This window comes from Lactuca sativa, chromosome 4 (assembly GCF_002870075.4).
Source record: "Lactuca sativa cultivar Salinas chromosome 4, Lsat_Salinas_v11, whole genome shotgun sequence".
NCBI classification, from domain to species: domain Eukaryota; kingdom Viridiplantae; phylum Streptophyta; class Magnoliopsida; order Asterales; family Asteraceae; genus Lactuca; species Lactuca sativa.
The window spans coordinates 352485876-352507432 of NC_056626.2; the positions used below are offsets into that span (position 1 = coordinate 352485876).

General features: G+C 41.7%; 2 protein-coding genes and 1 long non-coding RNA gene across 4 annotated transcripts; 2 read left to right on the forward strand and 1 right to left on the reverse strand.

Annotated features, from left to right (window-relative positions):
- Positions 1–43: 43 nt before the first annotated feature.
- LOC111906405 (uncharacterized) lies at positions 44–1159 on the reverse strand. Of its 2 annotated transcripts, none has more exons than XR_002855200.3 (2): positions 561–1159; positions 44–285 (listed from the first exon to the last, which is right to left on the reverse strand). It is a non-coding gene; the product is annotated as an uncharacterized LOC111906405 (long non-coding RNA). The 2 variants fall into 2 exon arrangements; XR_008232261.1 differs by having other exon boundaries at positions 44–298.
- A 1146-nt stretch (positions 1160–2305) lies between these two features.
- Positions 2306–3932, forward strand: LOC111906404 (uncharacterized). The gene is made up of 2 exons (XM_023902166.3): positions 2306–2481; positions 2738–3932. The coding sequence occupies exon 2, from the start codon at positions 2879–2881 to the stop codon at positions 3773–3775; it is 897 nt and encodes a 298-aa protein (XP_023757934.1). The 5' UTR covers positions 2306–2481; positions 2738–2878; the 3' UTR covers positions 3776–3932.
- A 3086-nt stretch (positions 3933–7018) lies between these two features.
- LOC111906435 (uncharacterized) lies at positions 7019–7870 on the forward strand. Its single transcript, XM_023902203.1, has one exon. It carries the CDS (start codon positions 7019–7021, stop codon positions 7868–7870), a length of 852 nt encoding a protein of 283 aa, XP_023757971.1.
- The last annotated feature ends 13687 nt before the right edge of the window (positions 7871–21557 follow it).

Consider the following 21557-nt stretch of genomic DNA (forward strand, 5'->3'; position numbering starts at 1 on the left):
TTATCTTTAGGAACACAAAAACACATAGTCAAGATCATAAACATTTTCATGAACACATATACACACATCACATTTTCTGATTTTGTTCTCCAAAATAGACAGGCATATGTATATTGATACACAAGAAAATACAAACATACACAAACACTCAAGTACAAACCTTCAATAATGGAAAGTAAAATTAACCACCGGCTTCCATTATTACCACCAACTGCCATCATCGTCCGCCACCACCACCTTCAACCAGCTCCGTCTCCACCTAGATTATTTCGGCCACCTTCATCTCTACACAAACACTCTTTCCAAAAACGATTATATTACACATATCTATTACAAATTTCAACATCTCAATGCATCTTCTTCAAAGAAACAACACAAAACCATCAATTTTAATTTTTCATCTTCGTTCACCATCAAACCCATTTTGAAAATCAAAATAAAAACATCAAGAACACTTAGAAATATCAAACCCTAAACTGTCAATTACCCTAATGATCACTTCTGAAAATGCTAAAGCCCTTTATCTTTGATCTCAAAATCAAACCATAAACATCTCTTACCTGATTAAAAGATTTTGAAGACCCTAGGGTTCTCTATCGATAAGCAGGGCAATAATGGTCGGAGAATAAAAGCCCCTTGCTACAATTGAGATCCTCGAGGTGATTTGCGTCCAATCCCAAGGCCTTTGAGAATAATCGGAAAAGTATGCCTCTTAATTTCATCACCTGATTTGAGTACTCGATTTGAATGTCTCTACAAACCTCCAATAATATCTCAGGGATTCCATAATTCACCACCTGAAAAATGACTAGGTTTGTCGAGCCTTCACAGATCATCTCCACCATGTATGCTCTATGGGTCGATTGCAGCAGTTAAGGTTTTGTGGGATGTGTTATGGTGATTGGAAGAAGATGGGAGGGATTTGGCGGATTTCATCATCTACAAGGCCCTTCACACCAGTTTTTGTTTGGTCGAAAACTTTGAGCTTCTATGGTCGATCTAGCTTAAGACTACCGTAGTAATGGTGGCATCCATTTTTATGAAGAAGATCTTGTACATCTATTTGTGTGTGTGAGAGAGAGATGTTGTGGGATTTATTTTATTTTCTATTTTTTATAATTATTTAAATACTAAATAAATAAAAAATGTAAAAAAATAAGGGCAAAATAGTCCCTTCAACTTTTTAAGACCAAAAACCACAAAAAATTCTTGATTTTGGACCATTCATGCAAAATTGAAAACTTTTTGGATCATATCTAAAGTTTTTTGAATACTACAGTGACCAATTCTACATTTTTGTCTATATAGTTATACATATTTTATTAATCATCCTCTTTAATAAATAAAGAGCTTTTTGCCACATGTCACACTCTCATTGATTTTGCCACATGTCATTTTGTGGTTATTTTCAATTAATTTTTTTCCACATGACATTTTGTGGTTTTTTTCATTTTATTAATTTTCACATAATATTTAAATGTAATAATAAATACATATCAATTTCATTAATTGACTTTCTTCTAATTTCAAATTTTCTAAATTAAAGTTTCATTAGATTCCTTTGTTTATTTATCTAAATTATTTATTTAATTTAAAAGAAAAACAAACAATTTAATTTTAATAATTCAATATTTTTCTATTTTTTCTTATAAATTCAAACTTCTCAAATTTTAGAATTTAATTTTTTTTTTTAAATAAAACCCATGTAATACATAGGTCTTACACCTAGTCTATAATAAATGAATGCTTTTTTGCCACTTGTCACACTCTCATTCCATTTGTCAAATATCATTTTGTGGTTATTTTGAATTAATTTTTTTCACATGTCATTTTATGAGTTTTCTATTTTATTAAATTATATATAATTTTAATGTAATAACTGCAATAAATATAATAATAGATAGATATTATTTTCATTAATAAACTTATCTTTTAGTTTCAAAATTAAATCTCATTAATTTCTTTTATTTTTTAAATTATTTGTTTAACTTTAAAAGATAAAAAAACAAATCTATTATAATAATTCATTATTTTTTTTATAAATTCAAAGTTTTTAATATTTTGTTCAATATAATTAATTATTTTAATTAACCTATGTAATACATAAGTCTCATACATAACAGTTCAAATAAAAAAGAAACATTCACTTTAACTAAAAAAAAAGTAATTTTGATGTAGAAGAATATTTGTATGACAGAAAAAGGTCAACGTATACATTGTATGTTAAAAAGATCCGACCCGCTGACTTGGTATGATTGGACATTGATCCATGTTTGACGGCAGCCAAACAAGACCCTCACTTCTCCGTTCTCCCCCAATCCAATTCCAATACCAATACCCCACCATCGCACGTGACTTTGACCATCCTTCCAACGAAAAGATTCCGATTACGAACCCTAATCCCTCTTCCGATCTACACTTCTTACTTCCTTTGATCCATCGATTTCTGTTCAAATCAATCAACCAACTTCTACCAATCAGGTTAGCTTACTCTCTTCTCTTTAGTCAGCGTTTATTTCTCTTCCGGTGATCCATTTTTTGTCCAGTTCGAGTTTCTCTGCTGGTTACGAGGTTTATTGCTTTACTTGTTTGATTCAATTATTTTTCTTTCGAGCTTCGTATTCGAGTGAATCGATGTTTCATTAGATTCGATTTTTGATATAATGAAGTAACATGAAGCTCTGTTTGAGTAAATTCTCATTTAGGGTTTTTTTGCTTCCGTTTTTGTTTGTTACAGGAATCGATAACTCGGATTTGTAGTTGCAATTCAGTGGAATTTGGGGGTTTTGTAGTGATGTGGAGATCATCGTGTTTTTTTTCAATTGGTTGAAGATGTTTTGATGATTCTAAGACACTGAATAGTGATTGAACAACGAAAATGCCTGCAGTTCGGTGTTTTTCCAGAATCGATACTTTCGAGATCAAAGTTGAGATCGGAAAGAGACTCGGTGCACAAAAAGCTGAGAAGTACTTCAATCTACTCACCAGGTATTTGAGTCAAAAGCTCAGAAAACCAGAATTTGATAAGCATTGTGTAGCTTTAATAGGTCGAGAGAATCTTCATCTTCACAACGAACTCATCATTTCCATCATAAAAAACGCTTCTTTTTCCAATACACCCCCTCAAAAACATTTCAAATCCAACACTCCTTTGACTCTAAAACTCCCTAATGGGTCCCACCCAAGAACAAGTCTTCAATCCCTCTGTGCATTTCCTCAGTCCCCTAAAAAAGGAAGAACCCCAAATCTTCGTGAAAGAAAATTCAAAGATAGATCACTCCATGAAAACACACGTACAGATTTCCAAACAATAAAACTCCAACAACAACAACAACAACAAAGTGTTTCTTTAAGCAGCAAACCTCCTCCTAATAATTCTGATGAAGATGGTGAAGAAGTTTATAGTAGAAGCCCAGTTAGGGCTCCATTTGGCATCAATCTACACTCAAAAGAAACCCGAAAAGTTCTTAATACTTACACTCATTCAGATTCTGCATACCACACTGAAACTTGCCATTACAGTGGTCAGTTGCCAGCTTCAAATTCTTTAAACAACAGGTTGAAACACAATCTGAAAACAGAGGGATTGGATATTTCCATGGATTGTGTTGACTTGTTGAATAATGGGTTAGATTCTTTTTTAAAAAGGGTTATAAAGTTGACCCATTTGAGATCTTCTTCAGAAAGTATATCCATGTTGGATTTTCGGGTAGCAACAGAGCTCAATCCCATGATTCTTGGAGATGTTTCACATATAGTACACGAGAATTGTTAACAATTGATAAAGGTTTTGGGTGTAGACTGATTAGATTGTATATATACTATGATTTTGACACTATTAATGAAATGATATATGCTTTTTTAAGCAATCTTTCATATGTGAGATGTTGAATTGTTTAATTTTTTATTAGAAATGGATGAAAGTTATGTAATTGATGTGATTGTAAGATAGTGGGTGATTAGATTCATTGAGACATATAACGGAAAGATGATAAATTTAGTTAATGACATTTTTATTTATTTATTTCGTCAATAAGTATATATATATTTAATGTCTTTATTCATTTTTAAATTTTAATGTAACAATTTAATCCTTCAATAGGAATGACAAAGATGCAGTTGGAAAAGTTGTTATTTATTCTAAAGATTCTTGGGTCAAGAAGAAACAAAAATAAATGTGTATAAGCCCAAAAGGCTTTAAACATCAATCGCGAAATATGTTTACATATTTTGGGCCATTTCCAAATGAAATTTGTCCATAAAATCCATGTAGAATTTCCTACTTTATTCGCGCTGATATTTAATTAATGGAAAAACATGGCAACAAGAGAATGTGGAAATTGATATAAATAATTGGAAAAGTATATTGGTCAAGAAAATCACCCACATTGAGAGAATGTAATAATAATCTCATATGAAGGAATTAATTATGTTTGTATTGGAACTAGATTTTTTTTAATCATCAAATGAATATATATATATATATATATATATATATATATATATATATATATATATATATATATATATATATATATATATATATATATATATATATATATATATATTAAAAGGTTCCAACATAGCAAGAAGTTAAAAAGGGGGCAAAACGAGAGTATAAAGAAAAAGATGAAGCAGCAAACAACATTACAAACCAATAAGAGGGCGGGTTGTCTGATCCGACCATCTTAAACAACTGTTAACACTCCGATGTTTAAACCATAGAAACATAGTAGACTTAATGATGTCGACCACTTTTGTAGCACATACAATCTTGTTATTAAAGAGTCTCTTGTTCTTTGTCTTCCAGATGCAACATAGAGATCCATAGCAAATAACCATCACTTGATTCTTCTTCTTAGGGATGTTTCCCTATTGTGACACGTAGTCTAGCATGTCTTAGACCGTTTGGAAATTTGCCAAAGGAATGTTGTTATACTATCTGAAAATCCATTCCAAAACTGTTTTGGTGAATGGACATTTTACCAGGGTATGATCCTTGGTTTCTTCGTCTGCACCACACTGACAACAGATTTGAGAGGGGATAGTGACTCCTCGTGTAGACAAAGCCTTTGCAGTTGGAATTCGACCCATTCTCGCCCTCCAATTGAAACATATCACTTTAATGGGGACCTCTTTAATCCACCTAAAGCCACCAGTGTCTACCTGTTCCCGTTTTTCCACATGTTTCAAAGGGCTTTTACCTGAAACTTATCGTCTTCAGTTAATTCACATCTCCAGGAGTCTCCATTCGTAATGAAAACAACGAGTCTGAAAGGCCGTCTTCTGCACATCCTCCTCTCTGACCCTCATCTGATGATAACCCAAACAAAGATCAATCTTGGAAAACCAAGATGCACCCTAAATCTGGTCAAACAAATCATCAATCCTTGGGAGTGGATAACGGTTCTTCACTGTTAACTTATTTAGCTCCTAGTAGTCAATACACATCCGATGCGACCCATCCTTTTTCTTCATCAGAAACTGGATTGATGCTCCGAATGGCGAACTGCTCGGTCAAATGAACTCTTTGTCTAACAGCTCCTGCAACTGTGTAGACAACTCTTGCATCTATGGAGAAGCTAATCGATATGGTGCTTTAACTATTGATGCCGCACTCGGAACCAGGGCAATCCTAAACTCCACCTGCCTCTCCGGCGACACCCCAGGAAAATCCTCCAGGTATTCCTAAACAACAGACACATCATCAATAAATGCCTTATCCTTATCTAGGGTATCCATAACATAGGAGACATATTCGGAGCAACCCTAATGAAGATAACATATGGCCTTAGCTGTTAAACATAGAATTGACCCACGTTGTGCTCTCTCCTTGAATCACTAACTCTCCCACACTTGGGGTCCAAATACATACCAACTGATGCTTACAATCAATCACTGCCCTGTTGAGGCTCGACCAATCCATCCCCACAATAACCTTGTTCCCCCACAAAGGAATAGGAACCAAATCAATTAGATACTGCTCACTGAACATCTAGAGAACACACCCCGATGAACCCTCGATACCAGGACAGCTCGATCATCCATAATCCCAAATTAACTGGATACTGCTCACTGAACATCTCGAGAGCACCCCTGGAGCTCCAACAAACCCGAATCAAACAATATCATTGTAGAGATACCATTCATGAAGAATGATCCCGTCACCACATCAGGTGCTATGCGAGCCTCCTTGGCTGTCAGCTGAAAAGCCCTGCTCCTCACCACATGTGCATCTGCCTTGCTCTGGCAGCCATCAGTAATCTGAAGAGTTGCTAAAGTAGGTGGTACCACTGGTCCTGCTGCTGCCAAACTTGTATAATTGGCCACCTCCGGTAACCAACAGAGCAACCTCAGGCGAGGGAAGCTCCACAATCACCACCAATGCCGTCCCGCAACCCACAACCCACTAGCCGACATCAACCCAGGCGGGACCACTTCTCTTCAATTGCTGCCATTCTTTGTACCACCAACGCAACAACCACCATCGGTTCATTCAACGCCGCAACTATCATGCCAGGTCCACAGTGTCCAACCACCGTTCCCGGTGTCACCGTTGCAACAAATGTCCGGTGGACCAGGTCCAATGCTTTCGCTACCACCACTGGCACAAACCATGATAGCCCATACACCGCCCATATATTCCATGACGGGCACATGGACCGGACCTACCATTGATCCAATCCACAACCTACAACAGAACTCAATGCTTACACCGTTAGCACCAATACACCCTTTCTCTTCTGGCCATCCTCTCCAGCTGCCATTCCAACAACACTCCTTTTATGGCCCAAGTCCCGACTATCATGCGTTGTCGTCGTATGGTCCAAACCATCAATACCAACTGCAAGCGATGACAACCATCCCAAATTAAGACTGCCTTTCTCGCAGCGTCACATCCCCATTCGTCAAGGAATTGCTGGATTACGGAATAGCCAACACAGATAAGCTGCCAACACTCAAGACCTACAACGGCACCACTGACCCAGATAGCCATATCGACACATATGAATAGACGATGACGTCCTTGAAGCTTGACGAGAGGTTTTGGTGTACCTACTTCCCGACGACCCTTGATGGCAATGCGGGCACGTGGTTTAAGACGTTGCGCCCAGGCAACATCTCCAACTTCGTACAGCTCAAATACTTGTTTCTCACCAACTTTATGCAGTTGCATAAGTACAAGGGAGACTCCCACTCCATAATAGGCTGCAAGCAGAAGGAGGGTGAGGCTGTACGTAAATATTTCACAAGGTTCATAAATGCCACACTAGATGTGCTGGGACACGAAGAAGGGCTCATAGCTGGCGCCTTCACGTGGGGACTCTTACCAGGCCCCTTATCTCAAAAACTTATGGGTAAGAAACCCCAAACGAGAGCAGAGCTAAAAGAGAGGGTGGAACGATATTTACGGCAGGAGGAAGGTGAGGCAGCAAAGCAGGCATACCTAAATGCTATGACAACCAAGCGCCACAACCCAGGCCACACGGACTTCCATGGAGGAAGTAGACATTTCGGCCCAGGAAGGAGGCCCCAAGCGCGGTTCCGACCATTCATCAGAGATGACAGGTGGGGTCATCGACCGGACGTATACATGGTTTCAGAGAAACAACAACCAACCAAGTCACCCAAGAGTCGATATTACGAGTATCACAAAAGCAAGACACACAATACCGCTAGTTGTTCAGTGATCAAGAAGGTAATGGAAGAAAAGCAGCTCAAGGGAGACTTGGTGGAAATAGCACGGAGCCTGCACGCCAAATTCGATGCCGAAAACGCAAAGAACACGCTGCGAGATGGGGCCCAACCAAAAGAGATATTCATGGTACGCAACAAATGGTGTAGGGAGGAGCAAACGGCCGACCAATAGACAGGGCCGATCCAAACGTATATCGAGCCCGGGGCGAAAAGAAAAAAGGGCCCCTTACAGAGAAATATAATAAAGATTCAAAAAAAATATCATTTATTCTTCACTATAAACGCGTTCAATTAGCAATAACAAACAAACCAAATTGTTTTTCTTTTGAACTAATTTGAGTTTGAACCAACTTTAAGCCCTAAAAATCATTTAGATAATAATTTTTTTTATATATATACGCTACATAGCCAATAAATTTTGGGCCCCCTGGAGACGTGGGCCCTGGGTGGTCGCCCGGGTTGCCGACCGTCTGGATCGGCCCTGCCAATGGATTCCCAAGCTTCTATTAAGAACACTCACATTCTCTGCACAAGACCCTAGACCGGAGGGATGGAGAGGCGATAATCCGCTGGTAATCTAGGCCTCCATTAAGGATGTGATTATACACAGAGTCTATATTGACACAGGGAGTTCGGCAGACATGATTTACGAGCATTGTTTCCGACTCCACCCGGAGTGGTGGAAAGACAATTTAAGACCTACGACAGGGAGGCTGGTCGGATTCACTGGCCACAGCCTATGGCCGTTAGGGACAATTCATCTCCCCCTGACGATAACTAGCCATGAAAAGCTACAAAAGAAAACGGTTCTGATCGACTTCGTGGTCATCCGACACTCGGCGGAGCACAACATTATCTTGGGGAGAACAGCCCTCCTAAGGCTAGGTGCGGTCCCGTAGACCATGCATGGAATCATGAAGTTCGACACCCCGGTTGGTCCGGGTACAATACTTGCCACCCCACCCAGAGAATTGCAATGCCTTACAGTCATGAAACTAACAGAGATAACCAAGGAGACAAAGAAGCCGCGACATGATCCTGCAAAAGGAAAAGAAGTAATTAACGAAAGATATCCCGACCAGTTAGTCAGTATCGGCCATAATCTCCCAGGCCACGTAAGAGAAGCAATGGTCAACCTCCTCAAGCGATACAAACATGTGTTTGCATGGACCCCTACGGACATGGTGGGGGTAGATAGGAAAGTCATTGAGCATAAACTCATGATCAAACCAGGGGTAAAAGAAGTCAAGCAGAAGAAAAGGGTCCAAGGAGGGGACCGTAACAGGGCGATTAACACAGAGGTAGCTAAGTTGACGGAGGCCGGAATAGTAAGGGAAGCAATATTCCCAACCTGGATTGCTAACCCAGTTATGGTACGAAAGCAAGATGGGTCTTGGCGCATGTGTATTGACTTCTCCGACTTGAACAAAGCATGCCCTAAGGACTTCTATCCTCTCCCGGAGATCGATCAGAAAGTGGAGTCGCTGCAAGGGTTCAAGCTAAAGTGTTTCTTGGACGCATATAAGGGGTATCATCAGATTTTGATGAGCAACGAAGATGAAGAGAAGACGACCTTCTATACATATCATGGAACCTTTTGTTACACCAAGATGCCTTTTGGTTTAAAAAACGCGGGAGCCACGTACCAGCGTTTGGTCGAATTAGTTTTCGCCAAGCAAATCGGGAGGAATATTGAAGTGCATGTTGACGATATGGTAATCAAAAGCCCACATGAAGACAGAATGTTGCAAGACATCGAGGAAAATTTTTGCACGCTAGAAAAGACTAGAATAAAATTGAACCCGACGAAGTGCACATTTGGGGTAGAGGAAGGACAGTTTCTGGGGTACTACGTCACCAAGCAGGGTATTCAACCTAGTCCAGTTAAAGTAGACGAGTTTATGGAGACACCACCCCCGGGAACTTTGAGAGACACACAGGGTTGAACGGGAAGCTCACGGCCCTGAGTAGGTTCATTTCGAAATCCGCTGACAAGGCTATGCCATTATTCCATACTCTAAAAGGTTGTATTAAAAAGAACAATTTTCAATGGACGGCCGTGGTGGAGGAGGCGCTCCAGAAAATCAAGGAAGCACTACACAAGCTACCTACGCTGGCTAGCCCTATCCTAGGGAAATACTGCAAGTGTACCTTTCGACATCCATGGAGGCTATATCCTCATTGTTGACCGTGGAAAGAGAAGGTGAGCAGAAGCCGATATACTTTATGAGCAGGGCGTTGCAGGGCCTCGAACTCAATTATCCCATCCTAGAGAAATTAGTCCTGGCGCTCATTTATGCGACACGGTGTCTGAGATGCTACTTCCAAGCACATCAAGTTGAAGAACTAACGAATTGCCCCATTAAAAAAATACTGCTCCAGCCGGAAATGTCGGGCCGGCTAGCAAAGTGGGCGATGGAGCTGGGGGAACATGATATAAGTTATCGACCAAGGACAACCATTGGCTGATTTCTTGCTCAAGATCCCAGATGAAGGCGACCCGGCTAAGGAAGGAATATGGGCAGTGGAGGAAGTCCCAGCTAGCAACTACTCATGGACACTGTATACTGACGGGGCCTCCAGTAGGGAAGGCTCAGGGGCAGGTCTAATCTTGACCAGCCTAGAGGGGGAAAAAGTAACTTATGCCCTTCGTTTCGACTTCCATACTTCAAACAATGAGGCCGAGTATGAGGCCTTGCTGGTAGGACTGCGTTTAGCGAAACAAATGGGTGCGAAGGTCGTAACGGCCTTAACAGATTCAAGGCTAGCTGCGAACCAAATCAATGGAAATTTCAAGACAAGATATCAAAGAATGGAGAAATATGTAAAAATAGTGAGACGATTAATCCAATCCTTCAAACAATTCACGATCAAGCAAATACCCCGGAGCGAGAACAGAAGGGAAGACGCCCTAAGTATGCTACCGTCTACATGTTTTGATCATTTATCGAAGAAGGTTTTAGTAGAGGTGCTTAAGGAGAGGAGTATAGACGAGCGGCAGGTAAATGACCTAACAACCACCGGGCCCACATGGATGACACCATTTATGGAGTATTTGCAAAGAGGGATGCTGCCAGATGATCACGGTGAAGCCAGGAAAATACGTATAAAGGCGCCCTCATACGTATTGGTAGATGGGGAACTATACCGAAGAGGATTCACGACACCATGGCTGAAGTGCGTGGACCAGGGCAAAGGAATGGAAGCGCTACAGGAGGCGCACGCAGGCCAGGCAGGGGTACACGAAGGAGCACGAGATTTAACAGGCAAAGTGCTCCAAATGGGAATATACTGGCCCACGATGCATCAGGATGCATTGGGGATGACCAGGAAATGAAAGGAATGCCAGTCGTATGCCCCAGTACAAGAGAACCCGCCAGTGACACTACGCAACATATCTAGCCCATGGCCATTCTACCAGTGGGGTATAGACATCGTGGGATCGTTCCCAGAAGCACCCGGGAGGCTGAAATACATGGTAGTAGCAGTGGATTACTTCACGAAGTGGATCGAGGCGGAACCTCTAGCATGCATATCCGAGAGACACATGATAAAGTTTGTATGGAAAAACATCATGACGAGATTTGGAACACCTAAAGTGCTCATCAGTGATAACGGCTTGCAGTTTGCTGAGAATCCCTTCAGAGAATGGTGCACCAGTAAAGGAATAAGCCAGCGGTTCACTTCAGTGGCACACCCATAGGCAAACGGACAGACAAAAGTATCTAATCGAACCATCGTGAATGGAATCAAGAAACGTTTAGGTAAAGCCAAAGGGAATTGGGAGAAGGAGATACCGGCAGTACTATGGTCGTACAGAACCACCCGACGAACAAGCACACATGAAACACCGTTCAGCTTGACGTATGGGACGGAATCCATGCTGCTTATGGAAATGATGGTAGGTACGCTGAGATCAACCAATGCAGATGAAGAAAGCAATGTCCAAGACCTAAGGCTAAACCTAGACATGCTGGAGGAGAGGCGCGAAAAATCAGAGATACAGCAAGCCGCCTACAAGCGGGTAGCGGAGAGATATTACAATCAAAGGGTAAAAGAGAGAGCGTTCAGAGTAGGCGAGTACATGTTAAGAAAGAATGAGGCAAGCCGAGCCCAGCCACAGGGCAAGCTGGGTCCAACATGGGAAGGCCCGTACAAAATTATAGAAGCAAATCGAAACGACGCGTATGTCCTGGAAACGGTGGAGGGAAGGCAAATCCCAAGAACCTAGAATGCCAGGAATTTGAAGAAGTTTTTCTTTTAAAAAAGCGACAAATAACTCTGGATTCTTCAATGTCATACTTAGTGTACCACATCCTAGGTACTTAGTGTACTTGACTTCGTGCTTAGCGATATAATCCTCATACTTAGTGTATTAGAGGCCACGAGCCAATGTAATTAAATGGCCGATATGCCAAACTTTAATACTCAACATATTAAATTTTATAAAACATCTAAATTCGTGATGCATTAAACTTGAGTGTTGGGTACTTAGAGCTCCCAACCTTGACATTTAGCATGTCAATACTAATATGGGCAGAACAAAATGCTTAGTGCATCAAAATATTGAAAAGTAAAGCAATACTTAGGGCATGCAACTGGGTACCCAATATACCAAACATTTTTGTATGCACAAAAGAAGAAGGAAACAATATTTAGCAAGGTCTATGTATTACATGCCCAAAAGTAAAACAAACAGAAAATAGAATGTTTAGAAGCATAACAAAATAGGCAACATACCATCAAACACACAACATACCATCAAACACACAAAACATAAAGAAGAGAACTAAAAGGAATAATTTCACGCCCCAGAAGGGGTAGCACACGATGCCGAAGCATCTTCATTTTCAGCAGACATACCCACCACCACACCTATCGCATCCCCACCAGGACCTTCACCACCCACTCCAATGTTGCAACCACCATCATCTTCGACACCTTAACCATCTTTGCCAACATTATCTTCAATCACCTCCACAATTTCCTCTCTCTCAACCATACCATTCGGGGTACCACCCGAACTGGAAAAAGAACACAACTCCCGTAGGCCCTCAATATCTAAATCTCCCAACCCCAATAAAGATGCAATACTCGCGAAGGATAGCAGAGCATCGTTCACACTGACTACAGGATCAGCAGCAGGGAGGCAAGCACCGACACCCTCATACCCAACACCAACGGCGACCTTCTGAGCTGATTCAACCCCAACCACAAAAGCAGCGTGCCGAATAATACTTATAGCATTTGTAAAGCCCGGATGCTAGATCAGTTTGTCAACAACACGAACAACACTAACATGCACTAACCAATCCAAATCCCGGCGTAAGGTATCAACGTTTGCTTGCAAAGAAGAAACTAGCTTATCATGGTCGGCATCATCACGTTGAAGGCTCTCCACTTGAATCATCAAGCCTTCATTGACCTGGGAAAGGGAGTCAACCTTGGCCTCTAGAGTGGCTTTAGTATCCTCAAGAGTAGACATTTTAGAAGCAAGAAGTTGACACTTTTGTTCAAGAAGTTGGAGGTCCTCATCAAGTTCACCAACGCGACGCTCCAATCCCACCATATGCGATTCACAGGTGGCATGGGCGGCTTCCATCTCGCCCAAAGAGTGGACATGTTGAGAGCCTGCGACAAGGTAGAACATGGCTTGCGCTGCAACATAACCTATGTTATTGGCAAGAGCAGGGTTCCCCATAGCCTCCATATCACTAACCACAACAGGGGGAAAAGCATGGCGAGAAAACTTAAGAGCATTAGCGTAGACAGATAGCCGGGAGTCATTGTGAAGATTCCATGAAGGGAAAAAGGGCAGGAGGCTTGATGGAAATCTCTCCAGTCCCCCCCCCTGAAGGGATCGAGGGTTGGCTGGGAACGCTAGAATCATTGACAGGAGAAAGTTTTGGGACCTTTGCAACCGGGACACTTGGAACAGATGTAGCAACAACAGATGAAACAACGGGCTGTTCACGTGCCCTATTGATCCCTTCGGATTGTTGATTATCGTAATCAGAGATCACCACCACGCTGGTCGGAGTGGAAGCTATAGAATCCAACAGGCGGGAAAAACCACGCCTGGTCTGAACCCTTTTGGCAACATTAGATGCACCGACGAATGGCTCACCTATAGCTAATATAGCTTTCCGTTTTGCTTGCATGCGCCGGACATCAGCGATAATCCCCTCTTTACTATCCTCACTACTCTCCAAGGAGGAAGAAAGGCATCACATCGGATATAGGGCGGGCATGTAAAAGATCCATCTACGACGACGAACTACTCACAGGAGGAACAGAAGGGGAAATAGCTAGGGCAAACCGGTCCATCCGGCGAGGAGGAGGAAGCAGGTCAACCAGATCCACCTCACGGTACTCCAACTTACCCCGATACCGTTTCCGCAAAACCTCATCCATAGATAAAGAAGACTCAACACCTGAAGATATCGGAACATGAAATGTTGGCCGCCTAACGGCGACAAGAAGAAAAAGAGGACAAAGAGAAGAAAATGCAAAGCACTTACCGTCAACAACACAAAAGAACACCACCATTATCACAACTAGAAATTTTTGTGCCTTGTAAATACAACACTTAAGTCAAATTATGAATCAAATAAATGAAATCATGCATAATACTTACTCTATGACAACAATATTTCAATCAAACACTTCATACAAGCACTACAAATAGTCAACAAGCAATTGGAAACCCTAGAAGTTCTTGTTTAGGTCCATTTTGGACTAGGACTTCCTTATTGGGCCCAATGGACCAATAAGCTTCCAATTTGACTATCTTGGGCTTAGAACTCTTAAATGGGCTCTAATTGGACCCACTTTCATTTATTTCAATATTTTGGGCCATATTGGGCCTAGAATGAAATAAATTAATTATATGAACCATTTTGGGCCATAATTAACCTAATTTAGCCCTAATAGGTCATAAAAATTATACTTTGATTTAATTGAGTCAAACATCATCTAACTTAACTATAATATGGGCTTAGGGGCAAAAAGCCCCAAAAATCTCCTCTTTCCCTCTCCATTCTCAGCCCAAGCCCACAGAGAGGAAGAGTTGACTTTGTTGGGTGCCACCTCACAATTATTCAAGGGATTTCCATGCATTTCCCATACTTCCATGCAACACCCTCTTCTTCTCCCTCTCTCTCTTGCTCTCGTCCGATTCCAAGCACACACACACACACACATTTCACTCACTGTTCTCTCAAGAAACTCTCTCATTTCTCCTCCATATTTTCGAGATCTAAGAAGAGTTCAAGGGCTTCTTCCATAAAAATCATCATCTAAGGTAAGAAATTTCTTAGATCCATAAGCTAGTTACTTCATTTCATCCAAAAATCACCTCTTAATTCATTCAAACTCATGATCTAGCACCTAAGAAGCATCCAAGTTCAAGATCTTCCAAGGAAGGTTGCTAGGATCAAATTTCTTCTCATATTTCCTTCCAAAACCGAAACCACACCCAAGGTGAGCTTCATACCCCCTCTTTTTTGGTTTTTATAAGTTTTGTGGGGGAGAATACAAGAAAATGTGTAGATCTATGAGTCAATGTATGCCTTGTGTGATTTTTATGCTTATATGTATGATCTTATGTGATTTGTGATGTTTATGTTAGCCAAAAGAACCTAAAAACAGAGAACTACAATATAAGGAACGAAATAAGTATAACTTATACCATTTCACACTAATCAAGTCTAGAAAAATAGTTTAGTTGGTTAGAATGAACATTTTTGGACTTAAAACTCATTTTTGGACTCAAAATGTCAAAAATACAAAACTAAGGGGCCCAAAACGACAAAAGATAATTTATGAAGGTTGAAATGAGTCTAAACAGTTTCTAGTATATATTTTCTGAATATCAACACTTTTGAAGGGTTAAAAATGTGAATTTTGAACATAATAGGCTAAAATGGGCTTTTCGGCCCAATAAAGCCCCAATTTGCGAGATTTTTGAATTTTAGGGGCTGAAAATGCACATTTATGTAAAACAGGGGATTACAAGTATACTAAAACCATTTCAAAAGCCAAAAATGCTTTTCAAATTAAAAAGGGACTAAAAATGCAAAAATTTTCCATTTTGGGCCAAAATTGTAAAAGTTGCAAAAATGGGGGTTTCAACTGAGAAAATTTCATTTTTTAGGGACTTAAGCTGTTTATCAAGTAAATCTGGGCTGAAAATGTCTTTTCAACAAGTTTTGATACTAAAGTGTCAAGAAAAATGGTTTAAGGACTAAAATGGAAATTCTTTTATATAAAGGGTTAAAAGTGTAAATTTTATCCAAGAAGGGGCATAAGAAGGAAAACTCTAATGCTTAAAACAATAAATCCCTTAAGATAAAATACGAGTACCACGACTACCGGCGGAACGTAATAGCAAATACACTTTCAACACCAATATATCGTTGCCAAACGAATTGATTCGGTCTCGAATCAATAACGAATCAAAAATCAATAAACAATAGTACTTCAATACACATGCGGAAATTTACGAGAAGTCAATATTCAATCTTTGGGCTTGAAAGTTTTAAATCGTGCTTGTTGGGCCTAGCTAGCCTAATGACATGATCTTTAGGCCCGAAGGGACCGCGCTTACATGTTATTGGGCCTTCTATGACCTAATTCCATGTAAAAGGACTTTCAATAGCTTTATTGTGCTATTGGGCCCCAAGGGCCCATTGGTACTTTTAGCAAAGTCGAGAAGTCAAATGCGAGTTGGGCCAAGAGCCTTTCGCATTCACGATAGCCTTGAACGACTTATGGAAATAACGAGGGCTTCGTACCCTCTTTTCTCCTTAGTTGTGGGGCTATGAGAAGTCAGGGTGGTTGGATTAAGTGAGTCTTACGGACGATGCCAAAAGGATCGTTTGTAATTGGTAGTTATAAACTAGTCATTTTCATTAATGCGTGATTATAACGACTCACAACCCATAATTAATCCAATGTCACCTGGAATTATCGGAAACAAACGTCGTATCGGTATAACAATAAATAAGACATGTAATTTGATGTATTAGGAAAACATCGGGTTTTCCTAGGGAATTCAACACTTTCACCTATGTGATGCATACAAAGTCTAACAATTATTCACGTTTACAGAAATCAACAAGCATACTTACGGATCTTCACACTTTTTCTTATATACAATACTATTTTCAGAAAATATCGGATTTTCTGGTGGTTTTCAAAACAATACAAATCATTACTTTTCAAACATTACTTATGAACTCACCAACATTTCATATGTTGACGTTTTTCCAAAATACTTGTATTCTCAGGTAACAGGTAAGTCGAAGAAAATGTATCCAGTGATATCATGATGTTTTGTTTAATTAATATCGAACGTTTATGTTTTGGAAATGTAATGTTTTAAAACAATGTACTGAATGTAAACAATATCGGTTGTAATATTTCAATGCATGGTGATGAATGATGTTATCATTCATGTATAATCATTGTGATGGTATTCAATTAACTCACAATAGCCCTCAGACGTTTCCGCCGTCTGGTTCGGGGGTGTGACAGGTTGGTATCAGAGCTCTGTTTATAGTGAACTAGCATATCTAACCACACATTGATATGCAACTATAAACCAAAAGAGGGACTAACACAACTCTGAACAAAACAAGTAAAACATAACAATGAAATACCCTTGCTTGCATTAGGAACAAGAACATAACGCCGAACCAAACAAGATAATGCTAGTATCCCGGTTAATCAGGGACTGTTCTTAGTGGTATCAAGGAGTGGATGTAGCCTGATCAACTACATTCCCTCCAAGGTATAACTATCACACGTTCTGATGAGATCGTGATAGCTAGGGAACCTAAAAATATACCCCTTTAGCACCAAAAAGAGAACATCCGTTTAGTCTGTACAATAGTTGTAGTGTCCTAGGAATAATGTAGCATATTTATACACTCTCGCAGACAACATGGCTGATTTGCATCACCCCGGAGATCCTTACTTCCCTAACCAGGGAAATAACGGATGGTTAGACGAGGAGCCTGAGGAAGAGCCTGAGGAAGACCCGAAGAGGAATCTGACGGGGAACCGGAGGCAGGAGTCGAGGGCGAGCCTGCCGAACCAGAAGAAGAACAGGAGGAGGAGGAAGATGAAGGAAGCTTTGAAGAGGAACTCGACGACGGCGAAGGGGGTGATTCGGATGCGGAGTCTGAAGTCATCAACCCCCTTTACCCGATTAGGGTGCCCGCTTACAGGGTAGGCCCCACTGGTCCTACACCTCCCAGGGGTATTGATCTTTGGAGATGGAGCAGACAGCAGGGATGAACCCCGTTCGGCATTTCACGCAAGTTCTTTGACCTGAGGGATGGAGGGCCAGCTGATCGAGCCCTTCCAGTCATGGTGAGACGGCTACGGAACACCAGCGACCTCGCCCAGAGCACCGCCGACCAGGTACGCCAGTTATGGACTAGGGTCGAGCGTGCAGAGCAGGAGACACGTGACGTTCTTCGAAAGTTCCATATGAGGCAGGTGAGGTGGGAGTCTCGACTCCAGGACGCAGAACGACAGGTGGCTCGTCTTCAGGGAGCATCCACTTCCTCAGCACCACCCTCGAGCACAGCTCATCGCGGTTAGGGATAGACTTATCTTACTAGGTCATTAGGATGTATGCTATGTACCTCGACTCTATGTTTAAGTGACTACACTACTCATAGAGCCGTTATGCTGTCGAACTAGTATCACTTATGTATGCTCTTACGAGCAAAATTTTCATGTACCAAAGTGCGGATAATAGTAATGAAAGATTTTATATGACGTTATAATCTGCTATGTGTTACGTATCCATGATTGTATGCTAGTTTGTAGAAGTACTTAAGTTCGTACCATGCACCTAGTCGGTAGGATCACAACCTCACAGAAACCACATACACTCAACATCTTTCCGTTTCATGAAAGAAAGATGCCTCGCCGACCTACTCGCGGAAACCCTGGACCAACCCCACCCGAAGTTGACTCCACTGCATTCCAGGCAGCCGTATCTGCTGCAGTGCCGCAGCAATGGCACAAATTCACCAAGGGAACAATGGAGGAGGCAACGGACAAGGGGCCGGGAGTTCGAACAACGGAATGAATCAAGGACCCACCAAAACATGCTCTTACAAAGACTTCACCAATGCTAAACCACGAACCTTTAACGACACTGGAGGAGTGATCGTGATCACCCTGAAACGATGGATCGAGAAGGTGGAATCGATGTTCTAGATATGCGATTGCCCTGAAGAGATGAAGGTGAAGTTTGCTGCATGCACCTTTGTTGACCAAGCACTCACTTGGTGGAACGGACACGTGGAAGCCATGACACTCCCCGTAGCCAATTCCATACCATGGACAGAAATGAAAGAAATGCTGATGGCCGAATACTGCCCTTGTGGTGAAATTCAGAAAATGGAACAAGAACTGTGGAACCTCACTATCCGAAATGCTGATATAGATGCCTACATATCAAGGTTTAGCGAACTATCTTTGTTATGTCCTGGCATGATCACCTCAGAAGGAAAGAAGATCGAGCGATTCATCTGGGGACTAACCTCCCCGGTCCAAGGAAACTTGATAGCTGCAAATCCTGAAACTTTCGACAGCACCAAGAGATTGGCCAAGAAGCTGTATGACCACAACAACAAGAAGGGTGAGAAGCCAGCGGAGGCGGAAGCCAAGAAGGAAAGTGATGGCAAGAAGGGGAAGAACAATAAGAGAAAGGGGCATCAAGGCTCCGAGACATCCAAGAAGCAGCAGACAGTGGCGGTTAATGCTGCCACCGCGCAAGTTCCAGCCACACCACATGCTCCAGCCTCAGCTGCTCCAAATGCTCCTAGACCTTATTCCGGTAATCTTCTCAAGTGCAACAAGTGCGGTTTCCATCACAATGGAGAATGCAAGGAGCTGCAGTGCACCAGTTGCAATCGGAAGGGGCACACGGCAAGGTATTGCAGGACTTACCCTCCCCAGAATAACAACAGGGAAGCAACAACAACAACAACCGCAACAACAACAACACCAACGCTGGCGGCAACAATGCCGGACCTAGCCACACCTACTATGGGTGTGGAAGGACTGGGCATTTTCATCACGATTGCCCTAACAACAACAATCCCGAAAATGGAGGGACGAGAAGGTGGCTGGCTATGGGTCAGGGGGAGGCAATTCAGGATCCTGCTGTTGTTACCGGTACGTTTCCCCTAAACCACACTTATGCATGCATCCTGTTTGACACCGGAGCAGAGCGAAGCTTTGTGAGCAATAAGTTTAAACACTATTTAAAACAACAACCCCGGAAGCTCAATGAAACCTTTACGGTGGAAATGGCCAATGGGAAAACCGAATCCACTGGGGAAATCTACACCGGATGTACCCTAACCTTAAATCAACACGTCTTTCGAATAGACTTAATGCCTGTTTCCATTAGGAGTTTCGATGTGATTATTGGCATGGACTGGTTAAGCCCCCACCATGCTGAAATTATGTGTCACGAGAAGGCCGTTCGCCTTCACCTTCCCAATCACGAAACCCTAGTTATTTAGAGAGACAAACCTAGCACGAACCTTCGTCTCATCTCGTACGTCCAGGCACAGAAGCACCTACGAAAGAAAGATTTGACGTTCTTGGCTCACATAGTGGATAAAACCAAGGAGGAGGTTAACATTCAAGACATTCCAGTAGCATATGAATTCCTAGACGTATTTCCTGAAGATCTTCCTGGAGTACCCCCAGAGAGACAAGTTGAGTTCCGAATTGACCTGGTTCCAGGAGCAACCCCTCTCGCTAAATCGCCTTACTGGCTAGCTCCTGCTGAAATGCAGGAATTGTCCAGTCAACTCAGCGAACTCATGGGCAAAGGATTCATCCGACCCAGCTACTCGCCATGGGGAGCTCCGGTCCTCTTTGTCAAAAAGAAGGACGAATCTTTTAGAATGTGCATCGATTACAGAGAGTTAAACAAACTCACCGTAAAAAATCGCTATCCACTCCCACGAATTGATGATCTATTTGACTAGCTCCAAGGGGCTAGTTACTTTTCTAAAATAAATCTACGTTTCGGGTACCATCAGCTTAAGGTCCGGGAAGAGGATATTCCCAAAACCGCTTTCTGAACTCGTTACGGACATTATGAATTTGTCGTAATGCCCTTCGGTCTAACAAATGCCCCCGCCGCATTTATGGATCTGATGAACCGAATCTGTCGACCATTCCTCGACAACTTTGTCATCGTCTTCATTGACGACATTCTCGTCTATTCCCGAAGCGAAGAAGAGCATGGCCAACATCTCCGACAAATCGTAGAAACCCTATGAACGGAAAAGCTAAATGCAAAACTCTCTAAGTGTGGGTTCTGGCTCCGTAGCGTGAACTTCTTAGGTCATGTTGTTAGTCGGGAAGGAATTCATGTGGATCCTTCTAAGGTCAAAGCCATCGAAGGATGGGCAGTCCTGACAAGACCCATAGAAATCCGCCAATTCTTAGGCCTAGCAGGCTACTATAGGAGGTTCATTCAAAACTTCTCTAAGATTGCCAAGCCACTTACCTTGCTTACACTAAAGGGCGTGCCATTCAAATGGACGGACAAACAAGAAGTTGCATTCCGAACCCTGAAGCAAGCCCTCTGTAGTGCCCAAGTACTATCTCTACCAGAGGGAACAGAAGATTTCGTGGTCTACTGTGACGCGTCGAATCAGGGTTTAGGTTGCGTTCTCATACAACATAGAAGAGTGATAGCTTACGCATCCCGCCAACTAAAGACACACGAAGTGAATTATACAACCCATGATCTAGAATTGGGAGCGGTGGTCTTTGCTCTGAAGATTTGGAGGCATTACCTTTATGGTACG

Bases quoted from the DNA above. Each gene is read 5' to 3' on its own strand.
- LOC111906404 (XM_023902166.3), top strand. From the start codon at position 2,879: ATGCCTGCAGTTCGGTGTTTTTCCAGAATCGATACTTTCGAGATCAAA.
- LOC111906435 (XM_023902203.1), top strand. From the start codon at position 7,019: ATGACGTCCTTGAAGCTTGACGAGAGGTTTTGGTGTACCTACTTCCCG.